Here is a 25,218-nt window from a genome sequence, read left to right on the forward strand (position 1 = left end):
AAAAAATGTTACTACTACTCATCCTTATCCCCTTACTCTCCCCTCCCCTGCCCCTCCCTTTCTCTTTTCTAGATAAAAGATCTCAAAGGTTAAGTTGACTTCAAATTTATAGACGCTAAATCCAAAACATTCTCACGAGTGAATATGCATGATATATTTCACTTTCAATCGTCCCTAAGACTTTATGCGCTGTGATTAAGTTGTATTCTTTGGTTTCTACTAATTATTCTCTATTTATAATACAATATCAATAGCAATGATATCCATTTCATTATTACATAAAGAGTTGCTTGTTAAACCAACCTTAAGCTTATGCAAACGAAAAATATTATAGGAAGAAAAAATATAAACCTAATGAGGAAGTAAAAACAAAAAAAAAAACAAAAAAAAACAAAAAAAAATAAAATTAATGAAAAAGTGAAATTAAAAAAAAAAAAGAAAAGCGCAAGTATTATATCATATGAAGCATATATCCTCATACCATTCTGAGTTAAAATAAGATATCTAGAAAACGTCTACAAAACGCAATTTAAATACCCTTCTTCACGGAGACCAAATGAAGATCTCTAAAAGTAGTCTAAAATGCGCTTGTGCCGGCAGGGTAAAGATTAAATTATGTCTATGTGCGCTATATAAATCCACAGTTTTGATCCAATACTCACCAAATTTTGCGCACAGGTCTAATTTTTCCCAGAGTAGGTTTTAGGCCAGGTTTGGACCACCCCGACTCCATGTTCAAGGGTGGAAACAAGTTCCAGCCCCCCTCCGACTCTCCTTGCCCCCAGCAAGGAGGTGATTACGGAGCTAATAATTTTATTAGTTTTTACCATTAAAAACCAAAAAATTGTAAATATGTTAGCGGTTTTTTATGACGATTTTTGAGGGATATTTTTGAAAAAGTATGTTAAAAATTAACGAGAAAAATTGTAAAGCAGGTTTTTGTTTGGAGAGATTATTGTAATTTATCGATGTGTTTGTTGCGAAAAAGCTAGATTACCACAAAGAAAAAAAAGCTAGTTTCCAAAAACATGACCACTTTGCTGCAAATGCATTTTTAAATAATAAAGTAAAGTCATATCTAATAGCTGAAGAACCAAGCGCGCGCGAACACACACACAAAGTAGATTCACCATAATCACTTCATAATACTTTTTGATTTTCTTGGTCTCTTTTGAACAACTTTCCATTGTAAGTTTATATTTAACAAATCTACATCTGGACAACATTTTTTAATATCGCCACACTCGTTGCCAGATCGTATAAGAGATCTTTTATCAGCTACTTTTTTAGATTCTTTTTTAGGAAATGGCTTATATTGCTCAGTTAAATTCGATTTCGTTAGAAAATCCGTATTCTTCCACAATTTTGACCATGGACTTTTCTCCAAAGTTGGAATCTTATCTTTAATAAATTCAACAAGATCAGCAAATGGGCTGTGGTGTACTTCCTACATCAAAAAAATCATACATATTAAAAGCTATAAGCAATGAGTTTCTAAATAACGGGAAAATAAAATTTCGTAGGATTTTACTTTAGTGGTAAACATATAAAATTAAAAAAAAAATTTTTAAATACTTTTTTAAATAAATACTTTTCTAAGTAAATACATTTTTAAGTAAATGCTTTTTTAAATAAAAAATTTAGTAGTAAACATGCAAAATAAATTCTTTAAATAAATGCAATCATAACTGAAAGTACGGTTTGGTGTGTAACGTTTTAGGTATTGAATCTAAAAGGGCTATATTTTATACGAAGTGATGGCTGAGCTATGTCAAACAGTTTAGAAGATATTGCTAAGTTTTACACAGCTTACTAAGCTTAAATGGATATAATTTATACAGACCGGAATAAACATATTGAATACCTAATTATAATCTATGTTTTTGCGAATATATTTAAATGCTTTAACATTTTTGTTAATAACTTCTTCACTCATGAGTACATTAATAATGCTAATGATAATAGCCAAAAGAATAATTGCAAGCAAAATACATTGTTCAATCATTTAACAAAAATGTAACTACACAGGTTGTTAAATCATTCTTTGATTTAGTAGGCATTTTCCAGCGAAGCATAACCTAAACAAGTTCTCCAAAAGAAATAATTTAAAAATTACTTAAAGATGTATGCTGAGCAAAAAAAGTGTTAAAATCTTGCTGAAATCTCCTTTCATCCTAAGAGCTTTAAAAACTCTGGGAACAATTTGTCTTCTTTACTATGAAAGCTCAACCACTTGCTATTTGTTGGAGCTTCTGATTCAGTGAATTTATTCAAAAAAATTTCCTGTTCTGCATGAAATAAATTAAAACCAGTGCTCTTCATTAACTTTGCATTATGAGAATCAGCTTCTTTTATGTAAACTTTTGAATATAGTTGAGAGAAACTGGTTTATTGCTTCCCCAAAATAGCAGTTAAGTTTCATTCATTTCGTGAATAAGCACTAGGCATTAGTTACTTTGAACTTTTTTTCAAAAAAGCAATTGCAACAAGTTGGAGTACCTTAGTTAGACCAAAAAACAATTATGTGAAAAATATGAAAGCTATAGGACTTCACAATTCTATTTTATTTTGAATTTAGGTGAATATTATTATTACAAAATATAAGCAAGGCTTTAAGGTGGATCATGCTCAATAAATTTCTGGAACAGGAATGAGTATTAGACATTTTCATTGCATTACCATGTCGAATAGAAGGTAAAAAGTTTTTTTTAATTCAAATTTCTCTAAGGTGTGTATGAGGCCTTTGAAGAAAGATCATTTTACCTAAATTCATAGAATCAGCAGTTTCTTGTATACTTTCACTTATGAACTAAAAAAATTAATTAAAAAAGAAATAGATATTTTATAAACATTATGCATTCATAAAGAAACAGCTTGAAATGTTGCATTTTATTTGACTTTACATTAGCATTAAACAGAAAAATGGTCCATAAGTACGCATTTTACTCTATGTTACAGAGTAGAACCCTTAAAACTTCTTAATGTTAAACCAAATCGGAATAAATTGAATTTAGTCAATAATAATTTCTTTTTTAATTCTGCTACGAAATATTTACTTAAACAAATTACAATACATAAACATTTTTGAGGAAGTTAATTATGATAAAATTAGCAATATTTGTCAATCAACATAAAAACAAAAACAAAATTATAACTTGAACAAATTATATTACAAACAATATCAGACTGAAGATGTACTCTATTTCAGAATTTATTAATAAAAGGACTTGTTTTGGAATCTTCAGATTTCTGGAAGGAACATTTTTATATAGATGTAAGTTAATTTTATATAGATTTAAGTAAGTATATTTTATATAGATGTAAGTTAATAAAAGGATTTGTTTTGGAATCTTCAGATTTCTGGAAGGAACATTTTTATATAGATGTAAGTTTTCCAATAGCAGATCAACTTTTTTAAACACAGCATGTTTTAACTCAAAAGAAGTTAGTCTAGTACCAGGCTTAGTAGCGAAAAAGTTAGTTCAGCCTATACAAAATACTTGCAATGATTCACTTGCTGCTCATGAAAAAAAGTTTACTTTTGCATTAATTTTCAAAGGGTGGGTGAACTATTCTTTCTACATTAAGATGTATTATAAGACTCAAAATTTAAATTTTTGAAATATTGACAAGCACACTTAAAGTTTCAATTTTATTAAAAATTTAATCTTTTTTAAATAAAGTTTAATTTAAAAGGTTTTATATTAAAAGATGTTAAGATGTTAGAGTAAAAAAAACCTGGCCTAGGAATGTACAAACTAAAACTATAACTAAAAACAAAAAAAAACTTAAGTAAAATTGTGGCTTCTCCCATAATTGGAAAAGCACCAATAAAATCAACAACAAAGCACCATTAGAATCAACAAGCTTGAAGATAAAAATAAAGACCATCCAAATAGAAACAATAAAAAGCTAAATTGACTAAACTAAAAATCGTTCTGTATGAGAACAAAAGAACTTTTTAAATATTTTATCATATAGTTATTTTTAGCATTAATACTTAAATCAAGTCTTTCTTTGATTTCAAAAAAAGGCATTATTTCTCAATTACACAACCGTGTTCTAATAAACCATCTCTTTTACACCAACCACAAACTCAGCTGCCTCAGTTACTAATTTAACTCTTTCACAAGATTGGGTATGTAATTAATATGCAGGAAACCTTCAATTTATTGAATTGGACTGACATTGAAGTTTTAGTGAAAACTGGCTCAACAATGACCTCTTTTTTTCCAATTGATAAGTTCTTTTAGGTCACAAGTATCAAATTTTATTCTGGAACTTTAAAAGGCCTCACATTAGTGGAACCATGTTCACTTTCAACCCTGATTACTAACATATCGGCAAATAACCTCTATTCTGAATCATCAAAATAGAGAGATGTGACAAATATATACTCAGGAAAACCTTTTACTTTAATATTAAAAAATATTTACTTTAATATTAAAAAAAATTAAAAGATAAACCTGTGTCACTCAACTTGCAAGCAGCCTTAAGATCTCTGCATTCTCAGGTCTAAGATCATACCTGCTCATATAGAGAAGCAAGCACTGTTGCCACAAGTAAGTCTTCAACCGTGAAACAATCTACCACATTTAAATGTTGTTACTCGAGGATCAAGCTTTCCTTTCAATATTGCATTCAAATACTTCCATGCGTATGAACTGTTAAAGATAATTAGTTGAATAAAATCCTCACTGATATTTACAAGAGGCTTCTGGAAGGGACTTAAATTCAGTTACTTTTTCAAGATTTCCAACTTTGGAATAAACCTCTCCACACCATACGTTATCAGAAGAATTTGTTCCATCAAAATTTTTTATAATATGACTAATAGAAGCTCATTAATGTGAAGCCAGCAAAAAGATCTAAAAGGTTTTCAATTGAGAAATTCTTTAACAAAAAGAAGCATTCGAAAATTCCCCACAGACATTTCACCTGCTTATCAGTTGGAGATTAAGATCTTTAGTAACAGTTAAATAATTTGCCTGGTTATGATGTTTTTGATTTAGGCTTCGGTGTGTGCTTAAGGTAAAGATTTCTAGGTTCTTCTGTCACAGAGATATGGTTTTCTTTGATTTTTTTTTCTGAAGGTGCTTGTTATTTTATCATGCATCAGAATTAAAGTTTTATTTTTTTACGATCAACAAAAATCAAGTAATTGTACTTTTTTCCCAGTTTAAATTTTCAATTTAACATTTAATGATAACATTAGCAGCAGTTGATGACACACCAAATCTCACAGAAGCAACAGCAGCATCAATAATATCAAAGTAGTTTCACATAACATGATTTTCTTTTTTTTCTAAGATCAAGTTGTTTTCACTACTACTAATTATACAAATATTAGAATTATCATTATTTTCTGTTGCAGCATCCATCCAATTTCTGCCCTATGGCAAATAAAGAAACATAAATACTTAAATAGGACTTTTTGACATTTATTATGTAACTATGTTTTTTCATGACATGTATTTAACAGAATGAAGCTCTGAACAATGGAGCCCAAAAAACTCAAATATTTTTAAAAGGAAATATAGCCAGTTTTTGGCCTTCTTCCAGCCCAGATTTGAATTTAGTAAAAGAAATTTTGAAAATTAATGCTACACCTTGTATATATCGTTGTCTCTTAGAGTGTCAATCATCTATTAATTTAAAATTTATAGCTGAAAAAGTTAATATTACAAATATTTGCATTAAGATAAATGCTTGTTAACACTTTAAAAAATTCTATAGCGTAAAAAGATTGAGTCTACCATATCATAAAGCCCACCAGCAATAAACAAGAACCATACGTAAGAAAATTTAATGGAGGCAGTTATAAATTCACATCAAAGTTATTTATAAAATTCCAACAAAAAAAAAAAAAAAAAAAAAAGGAGGGAAACACACCAAACTGCATTTGATATAGTTTAGAGCCTCACAATATAATTATAAAGCAAAAAAGCACACAAAATTAACTCTAATATAGTAATAATTGAGCAAACCTTAAATCCTATTGCTAATACAGACTTCATGTCAAGATGAGGTGATATACATCCACTTAAATTACTAATAGCACATGCATATATTTCATGTACTAAACATAAATTCAATAGATGTCTTGTCATTAAGCTGGGCTGAGTTGAGTCACAAACCTAACATTGATAAGAAAAATTTAACTTAAGAGGCATGGAATTGCTTTTAAGTTTAGAGAACATTTCAAATAATAAATATTGCTAAAGAACTTACAATAAGCAATGCCAGTTTGCCACATTTTTCTAAGTACTTTGTAACTACATTAATTCCAAATAACAAATATGAAGAAGTAGAAACTATCTTTTTATCCAAATAGAGTGACTGAACATATTCATCTGCTTGTTCTTCAGAAATACCATTATACTTTCTAAGCATCATATTTTTCAAAATTTTATTGTGGAGATCATGAGAAAGTGATCCATGACATGATAACAGCCTTTTATGCTTTTTTAGTAAAAACTGATGGCATATTTTATTTTGGAAAACACTAACAATAAAGAAGAATAATTACTACACTTAAAATGCATTTCTAATTGAAATTAACTTTTATACTTGTTTTTATTAGTTAATTTATACATTATTATGTCACTATGAGAAAACCTATACTTATAACAATCTTAGAAAATGATAAGTTATAGCAAATAAGAAGTATTCATATCAATAGTAAAAATTGACCAACTGCAGTCCAAAAGAATCTTTGAGATATCTAGGCAATTAAGCCTTTAGCTTGATCAATTTAAAATAACAAAGAAAGCATTATGAGAAACTGACTAAATTGACTAGCATTTATATTTTTGAAAAACTTTAAGTTTATTAATTTTGTTCTATCACTTTTTCTTAAAAATTAGGTTCTTAAAAAGATACTATTTGATGAACTTTTGTTTTTGGTTAGTAAAAAAAAAAAAAGATTTTGAAAATTAGCTTTTTACATGTAAAAAGTGTCAGTAAAAAATTAATTATTGTAAAGAAGCATCTTGAAAGTGATATTTATTATTTAATTATTGTATGTGGGTGTTGTTAAACGTGGTATTTGTAATATAATTATTGTTATTATTGTTAATGGTCAATTTATTAGTACGTGCTCTCCCTAGACCTCTTTTTTATTATGTATTCTGTTGGTGGAGCAGCATAAACACTCTTGCATTTTATACTAGTTTAAAGATATTGTCTCTACAAATGTTCAGTTTTTTAATCCTCAAGATTTTACATCTCATCCAATGAAAAACTATAAAGAGTTACCGAATTAAATGATTAAAGAAAGAAGTTTATCAAGAGTTAAGTAAAGTTTAAGTTGTTGAACATTGAAGTAAGTGGAGTATGTTATTTTTGATTTGATAGAATTAGAATTTAATTGTTGAAGGTGTTGGTTGTGACGAAAATTTGATTTTATTCTGAGTTTTTGTGGATATTTATTTAAAAATGGCAGCCACGTTAGGAAGGAAAGTAGCGAGAAGGAGAGCGTAACGAGTAAGTTTTGGAAATTTGCGAAAGAGCGAAATAAGAGAGGAATTAGAGAGTGAGGAGTTAAACTATACAAAATTAATAGGTTTAAAAAATAATTTAAGTGAGAGTTATGAGAGATTAAACAATATTGATGAGGAAATATTAAATAATTTAGATCAAGAGGAAATTGAAAATGACGTTTTGGAGAGTGCAAAAGTAGTTGAGTGTTATCATGAGTTGATGGCTGGAGTGACACTAAAATTAAAAATTATAAAAATAAATGAATCAGATAAAGATTCTGTTAAAAGTTTAAATAAATCAGTTAGAATTACCAGTTTTTAATGGGAATCTCTTAGATTGGCAGGGTTTTTGGGATCAATTTAATTTATCAATTCATAGGCATGAAGGTTTAAATGATATAGATTGATTTAACTATCTAAAAAAATATTTGTCTGGCCAAGCATTGGCTACTATTTCAGGAATTTCACTTAGGTCAGAAAATTATAAAAAGGCAATTGAAATCTTGACTTACAGATACAAGAATACACGAGTTTTAGTTTCAGCACATATGGATTTTTTGTTAAAAATAAAGAAAATTAAAGATTTCAATGATCTAGAAGAACTAAGAAAACTTTATAATGATATAGAGAGCTGTGTACGTAATCTTAGATCTCAACAACTTCTGGCTGTTTGTTAATTCCTATCCTTAAGGAAAAACTGCCTGACGAACTTTTGATTTTAATTTCTAAAAGATTTGCCGGAGAGTTGTGGACTTTAGATAGACTTTTACAATATTATAATGAATAATTACAAGCTAAAGAGTGATATGACAATATCTTTTAAAATCAAATTATGATAAAAATGAACATAAAAATTTGAAATACGATTCTTTAAACAAAAATGCACAGCAAAATTCTTCTCATAATTATAGAAACAAAAATAACTTTACAACATCAGGTTTTCATACACAAAGTAGAAGAGCACCAGAACAAAGAATTTTACAATGTGGATATTGTTCAGAAAACCATAAGCTTTCTCACTGTTTAAAAGTAACGAATTTAGATTCAAGAAATGAAATTCTAAAAAAGCAGAAGAGATGTTTCATCTGTTTAAAACTTGTTCATATATCAAAATTTTGTCATTCTAACTATTCATGTTTTCAATTTAATGGGAAACACCACATCTCTATTTGCAATAAGAGGCAAACCCAAACTAGTACAACTCTTGTAGGTGTGTCTGATAGCATTTTGCTACAGACAGCAAAGGCTAAGTTTTTTAATTCAGAGAGTGAGTGTGGAGTATTCAGAATATTATTTGATAGCAGTAGTCAGAGGTCTTATGTTATCAAAGATGTATGTGAAAGATTGAAATTAAAAACTATAAGGCAAGAAGCTATAATAATAAAAACATTCTGTCAATTTAATAATTCCAGGGTTAAAAAGCTTGATGTTGTTCAACTTAAGGTAAAACATAGAAATGCTAATTTGTATGTGTATGTCGAGGCTCTGTGTGTGCCAGTTATTTGTAGCCTTTTGCAGGAGCAAGAGATATCTTGAGCATGTAAAAATTACCTGCATATTTCAAAATTAATTCTAGCTGATTATGATGATGGTTCCAAAGATTTTCCTATTGACTTATTGGTAGGGTATAATTTGTACCATAAATTTATGACAGGTAAAGTTATTATTCCTCTGTTCTAGGATGGGTGTTAAGTGGCCCAATGCCTTCTGTAAAAAATTTTAATAAGAAAGCAATCGTCAATTTACGCGTTGATGCTAATTTAATAGGGAGTGTGGAAGGTGTGTGCAGTGAGATTGATGAACTAAGAAGTGATTTACAAAAATTTTGGAGTGTGGAGAAAATGGAATCCACTGATGAGTGTGTGATACATAAATTCGAAAATGATATTATGCATAACGGTGAGAGATATTTGATGTAATACTGCAATTCCAATTAAATTATATTGCCATATTTGCAGACATCAAACAAGCTTTCTTAAATGTAGAAAATTCTAGTGAGCATAAAGATTATTTAAGATTTCTCTGGTATAAGAATATTGACGCAGAACAGGACTCAGAATTGATTGTTTATAGGTTTTTAAGAGTAGTATTTGGACTAACTAGTAGCCCTTTTTTATTAAATGGAACAATAAGATATCACATTAAAAAATATGAAAAATCTAATGGTAAGTTTGTAAAAAGATTTGTTGAAGATTTATACGTTGATGATGTCACATCTGGAACGGAAAGTGTAATGAAGGGTAAAGAATTTTATAAAAAGTCTAAAACAATCATGTCTGAAGGTGGTTTAATTTAAGGAAATGGAAAACAAACAGCGAAGAATTACAAAGCTATTTTGATTTTAATTAGTAAATGATCAGAAATAAGGAAATAAAAAATTCAATTTGCAATCTTGATGATAGTACTTACTTAGAAACAGAAATGGGTAAAAGTGATCATGAGTATAAAAGAGTTTTCAAAATTTAATGGGACTTGAAAAATTATGAATTTATTTTCCAATTTAATAACTTTATAAAAATGTCATGGGAACTTAAAACAACAAAGAGGAATATCTTGAAAATTTCGACATCAATTTACGATCCATTAGGCATTGTTTCACCTATAACAGCCAGACAAAAAACAATTTTTCAAATTTTGTTTAGAGATAAAAAGGAGTGAGATGCGAGTGTGAGTGGAGAGATTGAGTTTAAGTGGAAAGAATTGTTGAGAAATGTTGAGGAGCTGAATGTTTTAAAAGTAAAGAGATTTGCGTTTGTTAGAGTTGAGGAGAGAATAATTTTGGCAGAGTTACATGGATTTTGTGATAGCTCAAGAGATATATATTGTGTAGCTGTTTATCTTAGAGCTAAGACAAATGTTACTGTGAGAGCATTTTTTTTGGCAGCCAAAACAAAGGTAGCGCCATTGAAAGAGCCAAAACAAAGGTAGCACCATTGAACTGCAAACAGTTTTATACGATATTGAACAAGATAGCAAAGATAAAGATAATTCAAAAAGAACATCTGTGCAGTTGAAACCAACATTGGGCAAAATGATGCAGCGCTCAGGTCAATTAATGTCCAACCCGACAGGCAGCTCTTGATGGACAATGTCTAAGACAATTAAAAGACAAATATTATTGACAAGTCAACAGGGGGGAGTGTGTTAAAAGTGACAGTAAAATATTTATTATTGTAAAGAAGCATGTTGAAAGTGATATTTATTATTTAATTATTGTATGTGGTATTTGTAAGTTAATTATTGTTATTATTGTTAATGGTCAATTTATTGGTGCGTGCTCTCAACAGACCTCTTTTTTATTATATATTCTGTTGGTGGAGCAGCATAGACACCCTTGCATTTTATACTAGCTTGAATATATTGTCTCTCCAAATGATCAGTTTTAATCCTCGAGATTTTACAATATATATTCATCATACAATAAAGTATATTGAGATATCAAAAACTACAGAAAATTATTTTTTATATAGAATAATCACACAATAAGAATATAAATGAAAATATGCAATTTGCATACATGAATTAGAATATTTTGTTTTATTTATTTCACCTAGATCAATGATGAAATATCTTTTATTTCAAAACAACAAATTAGCATTTTTTTTTTTTTAACAAATGAAAGAAATTTTTTAAATATTTCAGTCTGAAAGCCTTTAGAGAGTCAGCAAGAAAAAATATTTTTGCTCTGGCCAATGACTAGACAACATCCTTTTTTTTGACAACTCTTCCCACTGTGCTTTAGCTAAATACTTGTTTCAATTCCAATCTTTTCTCTTTTTTTACATAAAAAAGAATTAAAATACTCTAACAGCAATAGGCTTGTAATAAAGGATTTTTTTAATTGTTAAAAAAAACTAGGGCTTTTGATTTCTAAAATTGTTAACACTCTTTTTGCTTGGTGGGAAAGATCTTTGTTTTGAATAATTATATATATATATATATATATATATATATATATATATATATATATATATATATATATATATATATATATATATATATATATATATATATATATATATATTAGGGTAGGTTGATTTTACCCTGGCCCATTGCATAATGTTGCAGTAGTTGGAGGTAATTGAAATGAGATACCTCAAAAAAATTTCAGCGATTTTCAATGAAAGATGGTTTGCGGATTTAATTTTAGAGATTATTGTGATTGTGCAAAAAACGCCATAAAAAGCGATAAGCAGAAATTAAAATTTTCATTTGTGAGAATATGTTAAAAAGTTTTCTAAACACCTTTTTTATAATTTATGGTTCTAAATTTTTAAAAAGTTGTTTATCTAATTTAGTAACTTTTTGAATTTATTCAAAAATATCATCATATGAATGGAAATAATATCCTTTGGACATATGCTTGACGCATCTTTCTGCTAAGCAATTTTGTCAAGATGCAGCTGTGTCGATTCTCAAACCCGTAAACATAATGGGATGCTTCTGTTACAAGTTTAACAGTTCGCTCTACACTCAGGGAGTGAGATGGGAAGTCCGGAATATCTGGCTTAACAGAATTGTCTATGAAGTATTGAATTTCTTGAATTGTAAAATTTTGCGTAGTAGAAGGTTCTGTTATGTTTGGAGCAATGAGGTCTATCAACTCATACCAACGATTGGCATTAAAATTTATTACAGGAATTTTTTTCAGTTCATTTTGAAAACTGGTCAAGTTCATTGTATAAATATAAAATTGTGATCAATACTGCATTATGATTGTGCTTAAAAGGATAATAAGATTATTTTTTTTTAGTTACAAAGTCAATTAAATAATTTTAAAAGATACCTTTGTCTTAGAGTCAGTATTGATTTGAAACCATGATTTCGGATCTTGTTGTCATCATCTTTAATCATGACATAGAGAATGTTTTCAGATCTTAGGCAGAATGCCTTATTTTTAATGTTCTGCTTCACAATATGTATCACATCATTAAATGGGAGAATATTTATTCGAGCGATAGCGGAAAAAAGAAGACGAGGAGAGTCAAGCAGCTTGGATGATGTCCTTATTTCAAACCATGATGGAGCATAAACTTGAACAATAAAGTAAGACTGGTTTGGTTGATTGTCTCTTGTATATAAACAGAGAATGCAAATAGCTAGAGTTAACCACCTTTTATGGTTAAGTGGACTAATTTTATAAGCAGCCCATTTATCAGCAACTTTACCTGACTCTACTCCTTTGCAAATAAAAGTCTTTGATCACTACTAAGGTCTTTCAGTACTTCTTTTGGAATATACCCATCAACTATAGGATTTGTGACAGGTTCAAACAAAATTTGATGTGAATCCTGAATATTTTCAGCACATCTTTTGCCAAGAAGGCCACTAAAGCTTCCTGGTCCAGTTGTTATACCATCAGTTTTCATTTTAATTCTTCAAGTTTTACCACTAAACCACTTATTGGGCCAGTATTGGTAGCAGTATTATCAAGAGGAACTGCATGAATACTTTCAACACTGTTAAATTCTTGTAAAACACTGAACGTCTCTTTTGCAAGTACTAAACCAGTTGCACCAATAATAGGAATTGTTCTATGAGTCAAATAGGTTCCAGTAGATTTTCCATCTTCATAAGTTAGTGTGAGGTGATGTTCAGGCTCAATAGATTTTTTGAGGAATTCCTCTTCAGGTGAGTTTATTATGCAAGAAGTTCGAGTGGTCTGATCAAGTTTGCTATCCACACCAAGGCAAAGTAACTGTTTTTTTTTTCTAGATCTTTACCTTCACTAACTATCTTTACTTGTGCTTTAGCCCTATTTAATTTGGACTTGTCTATCAAGATGTGTTTGATATCAACATCTTTTCTCAAAATATGTTTAATGTCATGTACTAAAGCATTTGCAAGAGCTGCACCTAAGTTTGACGAACACTCATTTCTGAATAATTCCATAGCAAACCTGGGAAGTTTAATTAAGTTGTAGTCTTCAGGAAATTTCTTTATTGGTTGCCATTCAGCTTCTTCCTAAAAGAAGTTGCAGCATACAAAATTTGCGTGTACTTCAAATATATCAATAAAGTTACAATAAGTTTACCTCAGTTTCAGTTGAACAGCTAGCTTCTTCAGATGAACAGCTAGCTTCTTCAGATGACATTGTTTGTTGAATGAGAGATTCCGCTTTATCAACTACCCTTTGAGATAGTTGTTGTCGCTCATTATCAATCCTCTTGTTTCTTTTGAAAGCTACTTTATCAACTAAAAAAAGTTGATAAGCTCCTTTTGGACCACTTTTCTGCCTCTGAACTCAAAGATAAACTCTATCTTCAAGAGGTACTTTCGCATTTTGAGGGCAAATTTATATAATATGTTCTTCTGAGCAATTTGCTTTATTGCATGATACTTTTCTATCACTGCAAAGTAGCATATCCAATGAGATTTCGTATATCCAATGAGATTTCGTATATCCAATGAGATTTTCGTATATCCAATGAGATTTCGCATCAAGATTTCGTTTGGTACTTGCTCTACCATGCTTTTGATTAATGTTTTTCACTAGAATGAGAAGATCCTTTACCTTTCTAGCAATAGATTTGTCACTTATTAGAGGTAGATTTATTTTAACTGCAGCCCAAATTAATTTTAAATCATTTTTAATTTGCTCAGTAACTTCTATGATATCTGCAGTTGGCTTTACATGATTAAGATAGTAGTAATATTGAATAACCTTTCTGTAAGTACTTGGCTCTGTCATTAACAATTCACATGGACCACCACCATACTTCTTTTCACTTGTTTTTCGTGTAATAGGTGTAACTATAATTTTCGGCATTTTTTTATTGTTGATATTTGTAATTCTTGTTCAAGTTTTTGTTTACTATTTTATATTTATTTGTTTATTCATTTAACAAATGCCAGGTGCCATAAATTTGATTGGCTGCTGTAACTTAACATTTTTATTGGTTGCATTATATATTCAAAACAAGATATTTTGAAACAAGATACTTGTTTGGAATTTCTAATTTCAAAGATTGAAATTCCAAATATTTTAGAAACTTACAAATTTAGGGCATAACTGAAAACTTTAAATGCAAATCCGCAAGCCATTTTTAATACAGTATTCCTGAAATTTGGTGGAGTTGTTGTTATACCCTTGTTACAGTAACTGCAACATTACTCAATTTGATATTAAAAAAAAATGGTAAAATCGACCTACCCTAATATATATATATATATATATATATATATATATATATATATATATATATATATATATATATATATATATATATATTAGGGTGTCCCAAAAAGAGATAAATTTTTTTATTTTTTAACTATTTTTAGATTTTCAATCAGTTTCATATGCATTTTTATCTACTAAAAGCAAATAAAAAAAATCAACAATATTCATATTTGACCCCCCTGCCGCTTAATATACTCCATTTATATATCTATTATTCATAGCCAATATAATTAATTATTATTATAATTTCAAATAGTTTTGTAATAAGTAAAAATAAAAATTTATTAAAAATAAATTTTCACCTGGTTTATGACCCTACCCCCCATCCCCCATCCTTTCTTATAATACCCTTGTCATATGATTTTTTTCTGGCTAAATATGGAACTTTATAAATTACAATTTTAATTAAAACAAAAAACTTGATAAATACTCAATTTGTAAACAAAGAAGCAAAGAAATTTTTTTAAATTATCACAAACAAAAATTTTTTAAATTATCACAAACAAAATAACAAAATAATTTTACAAAATAATTTTAAACAAAATAATTTTCAACAAAATAATTTTAAACAAAATAATTTTAAACAAAATTTTGCAACAAAATAAGTTTAAAGATATAATAAAAAAGAGATTGTTTAGAGCATATTTTCAAAAATCAAGTTTTTGAATTGCTTGTTTATTTATATGAGGAAAAACTTTTCGGTGGTGTTCTACTGCGCGTATCATCCAACCTGAATTTGATGGAGTTGTGTCAAAAATCATTGCTACAAGTGTTTTTTCTAGTTTCCATGTCTTTACAGCATCTATGGTAGCTGTTGTCTGACTTTGCCCAGTTGTATCAGGAATCCTGGATACACACATCAGTTTCCCTTCTGGTGCACTTGGTTTTCCTGTTACTACAATAGCTAAACATTTGACTATACCATCAACCTCAGACACCAGCTTTGAATCCCAGTGAATGGAAGAGTACATAGGTGAAATGAATGTTTTCTTAATATCATCTAAAACTTGCTGTTGAATTTAATTACCTGATCTGTTCGCTGTGCTTTTTGATATTTCATCTAAATTGTGACCTTATGCTTCAGCTACAGCTAAAATGATCCCAGATCTTTCTCTGTTGGATAGATTCAACCTATCAGCCATCAAGGAAACTTTAGGGTTTTCTAATATCTTGATTTTTTTGTTCTGTCTAGCAATAGTACTTTCTTCATTTTTATTATGAATTTTGTCTCCATTATCAAATGCTGCCAATGCATTGAAACTTTTTTCTTTTATGTTTTCCTTTCTAGATTTCTCTTTTTCAACATCCTTGATTTTATGTTTCTCTTTTTCTTCCTTTCTTTTCACTTTCATAGCATAACTCTTGTCTAATGGGCCCAAAAACTGCTTTATTAAGTGACGTTTCTCTGAGAGAAAATCTATATCTGAGATCTAACTATTGATACTATGCGAGCTATCTTTTCTTATCAAATTTTCTGCATTTGATGCTGCAATATCAAACAACGATGATAGTTTATTAGTAAAACTCAGAAGTTGAGCTGAATAACATTTTTTTTTTTTTGGCATTTTTAATCAAGTTCTCTCTAAGATGAATCAGATGCAGTATCATTCTAAAAATATCTTTCTTCTGTTTTGTTGGAATTCCTGCCATTTTCCAAAAAACAATAACTTTTTCCCAAACTACAGATGCAACTTCTTTTTTACCAATTATCAAATAATCAAATCTTGTAAGATAAATATTATGACGTACAACATCTCCATTTATTGGTAGTTGCCAATATATATTTGGTTCAAGGGTTGGTAAGAATTTACCAACAATATTATCAAGCTTCTCATCATTTTTCTATTGCTCATAACTGATTAAATATTATTTATATATGCTATTATATCTATAGATAAAAAGTAATTATAAATTAAAAATTTTTTTGAATAATCTATGTAACATTAATATTCATCATAAAAAATTTTCTCATCTCAAAAATTGCGAATAGTATTATTTAACAATGTTTGAGAATCATTGAATTGAAACAAATTATATTTACTAATATTAGCTATGATACATAGATTAGAATTATAATAATGATCAATATTGATACAAAACATATTTAATTGCAATAATACATTTATATATTTGGCCTAAAATCACATTTTAAAAGTAAATAATTTTGAAAAAGTGGGCAGCAGAGAGGGTAAAAACTTTGAAAAAAGGGCGGGGGGGGGGGGAGTCAAATTTCTTAATTTTCCAAAAATCTTCCTTTTTTCACTTTTAATGGACAAAACTAAACACAAAACTAAAGGAATTTTTTTTTCTTCGGGACACCCTAATATATAAATATAAATATATATATATATATATATAAATATTAAAAAGTTTTTTTTTTCTTTTTACTTTGGGAAAATAATCAGTGGTCAATCAATAGTTTTCAAGGTAACTCTGCTTTACAAAAGGTCAATTTATGATTTCATGATTTTATTCTCAGCTTAAATATTTTTTTATTTTTGAAATTAAAAATTAAAATATTACTGAGATATTTCCTCCAACATCATCTTTTGATGAACTGTGTTGATGAAGGGCCTAAAAAATAAATTTGGGAAAAGATTTATTAAGAATAAAGTAGAAATAGTTAAGCGAAAATGTTTATTAAGAGAAAGGTGATAAAGAGATAAATGACCAATCACAACTTAATCATAACCAAAATAAAAAAAAATTGGGAATCACAACTTTTCAATCAAAAGAAACTGTTTATTTTCTTTGTGAAAAATATATTGAGTTTACGTATTAACCAAAATTTATTACAATCAGAACATAGTATTTAAAAAATTAATCAAAATTTTTTAATATTTAAAATTCTAAGTTTATTAAAGTTGTTTTACATAGCTATATCATAACTAGATGTAAAGTGTTAAAAAACCAACCCTCAAAATTATGCCTTAACTAAAAACAACATATCAAATGAATTACATTATTTTTAGTTAAAACTTTAACATTCTCTAAACAATAAAATAATGGTTCAATTACATTTTATTGTTGAGAGATACATATGCATTTTTATATAATCCCACTCTTCAGTAGAACAAGGTATTTTTTTTAAAAGGTGTTTCTAACAACTTTTAACAAACCATTCTGTACTATAACCTGATTGACTGTATCTTACATGGCAAGAAAAACTTGCCTTATTTTTCATTACCATTAATAATATTAATCATACAATATTGCTTACTTCAGTTATAAATATAAATTTATTCTTTTTTTTTTTTAAATAAAACCATATAAAGTAAAAACTATAGAAAGAACTTAAAAAAAAAAAAGAAAAGATAATAAGGCATGGCAAGTATATATATACCCCACATCAAATTCAAGCTTTTAAAGGTATCCATCACAATATGTGAATAAGAACAAAGGAGCAATTTATTCAAACCAAAATGATGTCAAGAAATGAATATAAATTAAAAAAAAAACTGGAGTTTTTAAAGTAAATTCAGTGCTAATACAATGTTTTATTTTAATGCTTAAAGCACTAGATAAAAGTAAAAACTGTAAAATAAAAAGAAGAAATTCAAATATGCTATTTTCAGTATATATCCATTACATTCACTGAACAGACGCTATATATACTCTATGATTGAAGTCTTAAGTGTCTAGACATTGTGTAATAAGCTGGATAAAAGCCATGGGCACAATCACGATACAGGTTTAACACTCCCAATCTGACTGAACACCAGTTTGTGCCCAACCACACAGTTTCTTTTTTTCCTAGAACCATTTTCAAAAGGATGTGGCCTTTCGATAGACTTTTTTGAATTGTGTATTGAGGTGAATATAGAATGTGCAAATGATTCAACACACAGTGTGCCCAGAATGTGGTATTTTGGAAAAAATTTGTAAATCCGTTATTTGTTAATGAAAACTTGTGAAAATTTAAGTATACTACTTTTTTGGGCTGAAGAATCTGATTCTGAGGTTAAATGTTTCGTGTGTGCACTCTGACCCAGAGAATGGGGCAACGGTGGGGAGGGGGAGTGGTATGCCGAGAGTCATGCTCTTACTTTTTTTAAAATTGTCAAATAAACTGTAAAATATAAATTAAAAAATAAAACTTTTTTAAAGAAATTTGTCTTCCACCGCCCCCCGCCCCATAAAACAAATAGCCCCTCGATCCCCGTGACCAGCAAGCTAATAGCTGGCTAGGTTGCTTGGAAAAGGATATCATATCCAATTCATAATGAAATATGTTTGACTATTATTAATTTCAAGAAAGTCATAATAAAATGTATTTGAGTTCATAATAATTTAATATCAAACACAAATATACACAGATATTAGTCTTATTGATTTTATATGGTCACAGAAAACATTCTTGAATTATCATTTTTTCTGGATGTGTCCTTATCATCAGTCTGCAGTAAATGTCATGTGTATTAATTTGCAAAGACATCTGTCTGGCTTTACAACTTGTTCCTGATTTATAAGCCTTAATGTATTTATTCCAACTTTCGCTTGACTGCTCGGAGTACTTGGCAATGGGTGATCCAACTGTAATCATAAACAGTTCCCAGTCTTCTGTTTTAAGAATTATGGAACAGATTGACTTTCTTTCTTTTGGACTAAAAAAACGATCTGCTATTGGTCCATTGATAGTGATACCACCACTAGAAGTAGAAGAATCAAGAAGCATTCCTGTTTTTTCACGTACGTTTTGAATAACTTTTTTTTGTGCTGTTTTTAGAGCAGTTTTAACCATTACGTCCTGCTCAGACCATGTATGGGATTGTTGGCCCATAATGTGATATAAGATTTTCAGACAGTGGTCAAGTGCACGTAGCTTTTGATTTAGAATGGCAAAAATTTTTACATCTGATTTAACTATAGGTTCATGGCATTGTCCATGTCTTTCAGTACCTTTGTATGAGATTTTGCCATTTTCTAGTCTTCTCCAAGTACTAAGCACATCATTGTAGTTTTCATCTATGGTGAACCCATGTAGTATACATACCAGATCATTGACATCACTTCTGGAACATTTGCAGTAGTGACAAAAAGCTCCAGAATCACCCACCAATAAACCTACCACTTTGACATCAACCATACTAATCTCTGTTTTTACAAATATTTGTAAACCATTTTTTGAAAGAATAGGCTGAGTTTCATTTTTAGCCAGTTGACTCAGAGTTGGTTTAAATTACCCTTTTACATTCTCCCTAGTTTCTTTTGCTTTCACTACAATAACAGGCCTGACAAAAATAATGGAGTTAGGGGTTGGATTAGTCCAGATTACTTGGTTTTTTGAATCTTTAATTTCAAGAGGACACCAAAAGGAACAAATATAATTTGTTCCCTTTAAGTCTGCATCTTGAGGATTGGAAAACTGATGACGATAGCTGCGGTTTCCAGATCCATCAAGTCCATATTTACCCTCTACATGTATAGAATGATTTTCAGCACAAAACTCGGATATATCTAGTAGAGACTCAACAGTGTCTTTGATAACATTGTTCACAGGGGATGAAGTCTGCTTGTCATCACTGCTTAATTCCTTTGGTAGCAAAGTACATTTAAAGGTATCTACATCATTCTTTGTTGGCAACATTAGTTTTGGGAGAAGCTCAAGTCTCAGTTCCTAGGGAAATATATAAAATTTAAACGCTCAATTATAAAAACAATTAAGTGCAACAGTATTTGATTGCATACTTTACCTGATATTTATTTATGGATAGATCCAAGTTGTAAATTAAAGCAGTTGCTTCCTGTACCGATATTGTTGGAAGTTTTACTCCTTCCACCTTCCCCCATCTTTTTTCACGTCTTTGGACAACTTCTTTTAAGTACTCTGATTTATCTACTCCTTGTTCAAAATCATTCAGAATTTTGTTATAGGTACGTTTTTCATTCAGAATTTTGTTATAGGTACGTTTTTCAGGTTGATCACTGAATTAAATGATAATGTTTTATGAAAAGTAAAAATATAGCTACTGGGTGTCCCAAATAGCATGATGCTTAAGAAATTTAAATAAATGTCAACAGCTAAGCCTTTACCTTAGTCTTTTTGATTTCCGTCCTCTTTTAGCTTGTGGAGCTCCATCTTCTTCTACATCACCCCTGGATGATGATGACGCTGCAACAGGTAGATTTCCAGGCAGTATTATCCCAACTTCATTTCTCCAAATTTTCAATTCGGCCACAAGTTTATTTTGTTTCAACTTTGAATATTTTTTTACATGTCTTTCAAATTGCTTTAGAATTTTCTTGATGTTATCTTTTTCATCTTCTAAAGTTAGATTATGTCTCACTTTGATTGTTTTTAAAACTAGCTTTGATTCTTCTAATGAACTTAATTTGATGCTCAAGGTTAGTAAAATTTCTTCTAATTCTCCTTTTTTAATCAATAACATTTTATCACACCTAATCAACAGGTATTCCTGAAAGTTGATTTTCATTATTACGCAACCTCGAATATAAAACTCGTAAGAACAAATAAAATTCAAATTTAAATTACTCAATTTCCGGGGAAAACCGGACTGTGTAATTTTTACACATAAAAATAGAAAGTCTACATTGTATGAAACATTTGAGTTTATTTGCGGCCTCCTGCAGCCTTTTTTTTCCTGTTACTTTGTTTTTAATAAAATTAATATATTTTCATATATTTTAGAATTTTTTTAGGTGTAAACAAAACTGCACAAAACAAATGTTTAAACTTCAATTTTTATTTTTATTGAAGTAATTCGCAAATTAAATATTATTTACAGACCAGGATAGAAAATTTTTTTTAAACTCATGCAGTCGATTTTGATGTATAGCGTTTCAAAGTTATTGATAAAAAACAGCATTGGTACAATTTTAAAACAAATATTTTGTGTCAACTTTTTCTTCAACTTCAAACAACTATAAAAACAAAATGGTTTGATGAATTTATAAATTTTTTTTTGCACTGACCTACATTTGTCCTAAACAACATAAATTTACTATTTAAAGTGAAAAAATAAAAGGTCTTAAAAATGAATTTTTTCATGTCCTGGACACACTGTGCAACAGTTCTATTAATATGTTTATTTTTACAACAGTTGGCATTTCCTATTTCCACCACCCTGATGGAAACTTTTTTGTTGTCATTTATTAAAGCTTGCAAATTGCATAAAAACAACACCAAAACTTTAAAGTAACAGTGAAAAAGGAAGATAATTACCATAACCAAGATTTTAGAGATACCAGTCATAGTTTTAAGAGCTAATGATCATAGCTCTATGTGAACTACAAGAAAACAATCATCACAGTTTGACATTATTAAGGGTTAATGTCTTTCTTAATTCATAGTTTTAAATTTGATAGAGCATAACACTTACAAATTAAAAAATAAGTAAATAACATTATAAGAAAACTTCGTAACACTTTCAATGAACGTGTTTTAGATCATCTTCAGGTTCTTTGTGGTAGATGAAGACAATTGTCTAGGTATGTAAAGTTTTAGCTAAATTTTAGTGATAATCAATAACTTTTGGAAGTCCCTTCTTTTAGGAAAAATTCATAAATTTTGTGTCATCTTTTTCATTCCATCCTAATAGATAATAGAAGAAGTAATGGTACAGAAAAAGTATCGCTAACTTTATTTCAGTGTGAATTAAGTAAATGAATTTTAACATTATTTGAGTTTAGGAGAATGCCTTTGATTTTCAAAGGCATTCTCTTAAACTCAAATTGTATCACAACTCATTTCTAAATATATGTAAATTAAAAAAGGGAAATTATTCAACAGCTATTTCATGGAAAAACATTTTTCTAACATATCTGAAAAGGAAGTAAGTACTCGTATTTCCCAGGTAGGGATTAATATTATTCAAATGAGGATTAATATTATTCAAATGAGGATGAATAATATTCAAAAAGTAAAAAGAACAGCAGTAACAGCACTGAAAACTTAAAGACTAATTGAGCAAACTAAGCTGATGTTGTGGACCAATTTTGAACAATATAAATTTTAGCAAAAAATCTTATCTAAATATAAAGTCAGTCATATGGTAAGATAAACTCGGTGTTAAATAGATAATTTACTTAAAACACTCTCAGAATATGATTGATGAGAAAATTGATCAAAATATTCTTGTATTTGAAGTAGTAACATTTGATTGATAAAAAAGAAAAATACATTTAGTTTTTACTGCAGAATCAAGGGCTAAAGAAAAAAGATTTATTTATTTATTTTAGGATATTTATTTTAGAATCAGATTGTTTTCAAATGTTTTCCATAATAGTTACTTAGTAACTATTACACAAAACACTTGAAAACAATCCATTTGAAAAAACCAACATACACTTTATTTTCGGATACCAATGTTTAGTACTTTAAAATAAGATTCTAATTATTCAAAAATTGAATTTAAATTTTAATGGTTGTTTATGTGACATCAGTAAAATCAATATTCCAACAAAATACTCATGAAACTGATCTATTGGATTTTAGAAGATCTATTAAACAGAGTATATTATTGCATTCTCTGGTAATTTGAATGGTCTGGAGAATAAATTAGTTACAAATTTAAGCATTCTATCTAAATATGATCGAGCTTGCAAATGTTAACTAGACAAATACCTTTTTAGTTCTACAACAAAATATATATTTTTAAAATTCAGGTAAAACTTAAGAATTTTTTTAAAATTAATTGAAAAATAATTTTATTGCCAATGAAACAGTTTATTGATTTAAAAAGGATTTTTTCAGAAAACAGATTTTAATTTTCATTTAGTTCTTTAAGAGACAATTAAGTTATCTTTTTAAATGAGCTACTCTTGGCAAATTTTTCTGGTAAGAGATATATAGTTGTGGAGTTGGATTCACACTAGAAATATGTTTATAGTTTTTTATTCATTAATTTTGTTTATTTACACAGCATGCTGTTTATATCATGCTATTAATTTCTTAATATAACAACTGATTGATCTCAATGGGTAAAGCATTTAAGTTTAGTGCAAACTTTTAAGTTTAGTATAAACATTTACTGCAAAAGGAGATAAAAAATTAGTGCATAAAACTTTATAGCATCTTTTAATACTTTTTGTTGTAAAAATTTTACAGTAACTGCAAAAGAATATTTCAATGAAAAAGATAAACTTGTTATGCTGGTTAAAATAATGTATGGCATCTGTTGTTTTTTTTCCAAAAAGCAAATAAGGAACTTTTTTGTTAAAATATTTAACTAAAACACAAACTCATATAAAAATCAAATTATTATGGATGAGTTTCTAAACATGAACATAAAAAAAAAATGGGTTGAACCTACTGCAACAACTTACAACTCTTAACAAAGCATAGTCATGACAAAAAATACAATATTTATACTTATCCTAAAATAAAACTAATCATTTTTTACCTAACCTTACATCAAAGCTGTAAATATGCTCAAGTTTTTTTTAAATAATTGGATTAATTTTAGCACAAACTTGCTATTTATTTCCTTGTATTTGCATTGAATCATTTCCTTTCACCTTGTTACTTCTAATATAAAACAATAACAAAAGAAATTAAAGATTGTGTAAGGTTGACTTGCTTAGAGTTTTGCTAGATTTTTTTTTACTAACCATTAAATCTAATTTTTATGACTGATAATCAAGTTAAAACTATAAACTACTAATATACAAAATAGACTTGAATGAAAAAAAAATTACAGAGTACTTTTGATGTCTTTTTACAAATATTTTGATATTGAAAAGGAAAAACGTAAGTCCTTTCCATAGTTACTTTGCTCATGCATACTTAACTAATTTTAAATTTCTTGCGAGCTACGATGTATTTCCTGTTAACCGTCGATATGGATTGTATAAAATGCTGTATCCTGGCGTGTAAATATAAATTTGAGTATTGAACTTACCAACTTCCCTCATAAGGTAAAGAAAACGAAGCATCAAGATTGTTTGTTTGTGAACTGGTTTGGGTATTCCTAAAATATTCTTTTTGTTTCTTTTTGTAACGTAGCCCACCAGATGCAGTATTTACTACTTGATTCATTTCATTAATTTACGCAAAACAAGTTTTATAAAAATAGTGTCACGTAATTAAAGGATAAAAGGAAAGATCTAGCGCGTTAATGTTCGGCAGGGATGGCCAAATCGCGGCTCGCTAACTGGTAGTGATAAACCGGAATTCGGCTCGCGTCCGGTTTTCGACTAAATTTCCGGCCGGATTCAAAACTCCTGTTCCGGTTCCGGGTATATTTAAATCTTCGGTTCCGGCTGGATTTCTGGTTAAAAATGCTACCGAAAATATAGATTATAAAGCTTTATTTAGCATAATACCGTTATTATCATTTTGATAAAAATGATCAAAAACTTTTAAATTAGTAGTTAAGCTTGAGAATTAATGCAAAAAAAATTAGGCTTTGTTTGAAAACTAATTAATTTTCTTGTTTAAATTAATCTTAAAATAATATTCATATCTTGTAATGTTTTTATCGCTATAATTTGAGCTGAACTTACACCATTCCGATTCTTACCAGCTCATTTTTTTAAACATATTGTCATGATTCAAATGGACAATTTTGAACTTCCGAGACAGCCTACGACACTGGG

General features: G+C 28.8%; 1 protein-coding gene and 3 pseudogenes across 2 annotated transcripts; all 4 read right to left on the reverse strand.

The window, feature by feature from the left end:
* Nucleotides 1–1,017: 1,017 nt before the first annotated feature.
* Nucleotides 1,018–24,787, reverse strand: LOC145191238 (uncharacterized). Its single transcript, XM_090066864.1, has 5 exons — nucleotides 24,522–24,787; nucleotides 17,185–17,235; nucleotides 6,232–6,505; nucleotides 5,988–6,137; nucleotides 1,018–1,447 (listed from the first exon to the last, which is right to left on the reverse strand). The coding sequence occupies exons 1-5, from the start codon at nucleotides 24,656–24,658 to the stop codon at nucleotides 1,136–1,138; spliced, it is 924 nt and encodes a 307-aa protein (XP_089922990.1). The 5' UTR covers nucleotides 24,659–24,787; the 3' UTR covers nucleotides 1,018–1,135.
* LOC149881912 (uncharacterized) lies at nucleotides 12,847–13,373 on the reverse strand (annotated as a pseudogene).
* On the reverse strand, nucleotides 15,191–16,615 carry LOC149881913 (uncharacterized; annotated as a pseudogene).
* LOC149881914 (uncharacterized) lies at nucleotides 18,938–22,590 on the reverse strand (annotated as a pseudogene). The gene is made up of 3 exons (XR_016445030.1): nucleotides 20,695–22,590; nucleotides 20,355–20,586; nucleotides 18,938–20,278 (listed from the first exon to the last, which is right to left on the reverse strand). The product of XR_016445030.1 is annotated as an uncharacterized LOC149881914 (transcript).
* Nucleotides 24,788–25,218: the final 431 nt, after the last annotated feature.

The sequence above is a fragment of the Hydra viridissima genome, unplaced genomic scaffold, assembly GCF_058129835.1.
Source record: "Hydra viridissima isolate aposymbiotic clone 2 unplaced genomic scaffold, HvirCarnegie_v1 scaffold_11, whole genome shotgun sequence".
Classification (NCBI taxonomy): Eukaryota; Metazoa; Cnidaria; class Hydrozoa; order Anthoathecata; family Hydridae; genus Hydra; species Hydra viridissima.

What these genes read in the sequence shown, in the direction of transcription:
- LOC145191238 (XM_090066864.1), bottom strand. Translation starts at nt 24,658, where the DNA reads ATGAATCAAGTAGTAAATACTGCATCTGGTGGGCTACGTTACAAAAAG. An exon ending in GCAAACTGGCATTGCTTATT is followed by an intron (nt 6,138 to 6,231) that starts GTAAGTTCTTTA and finishes TATCAATGTTAG; the next exon opens with GTTTGTGACTCAACTCAGCC. An exon ending in TATTAGCAATAGGATTTAAG is followed by an intron (nt 1,448 to 5,987) that starts GTTTGCTCAATT and finishes TTTTTGATGTAG; the next exon opens with GAAGTACACCACAGCCCATT.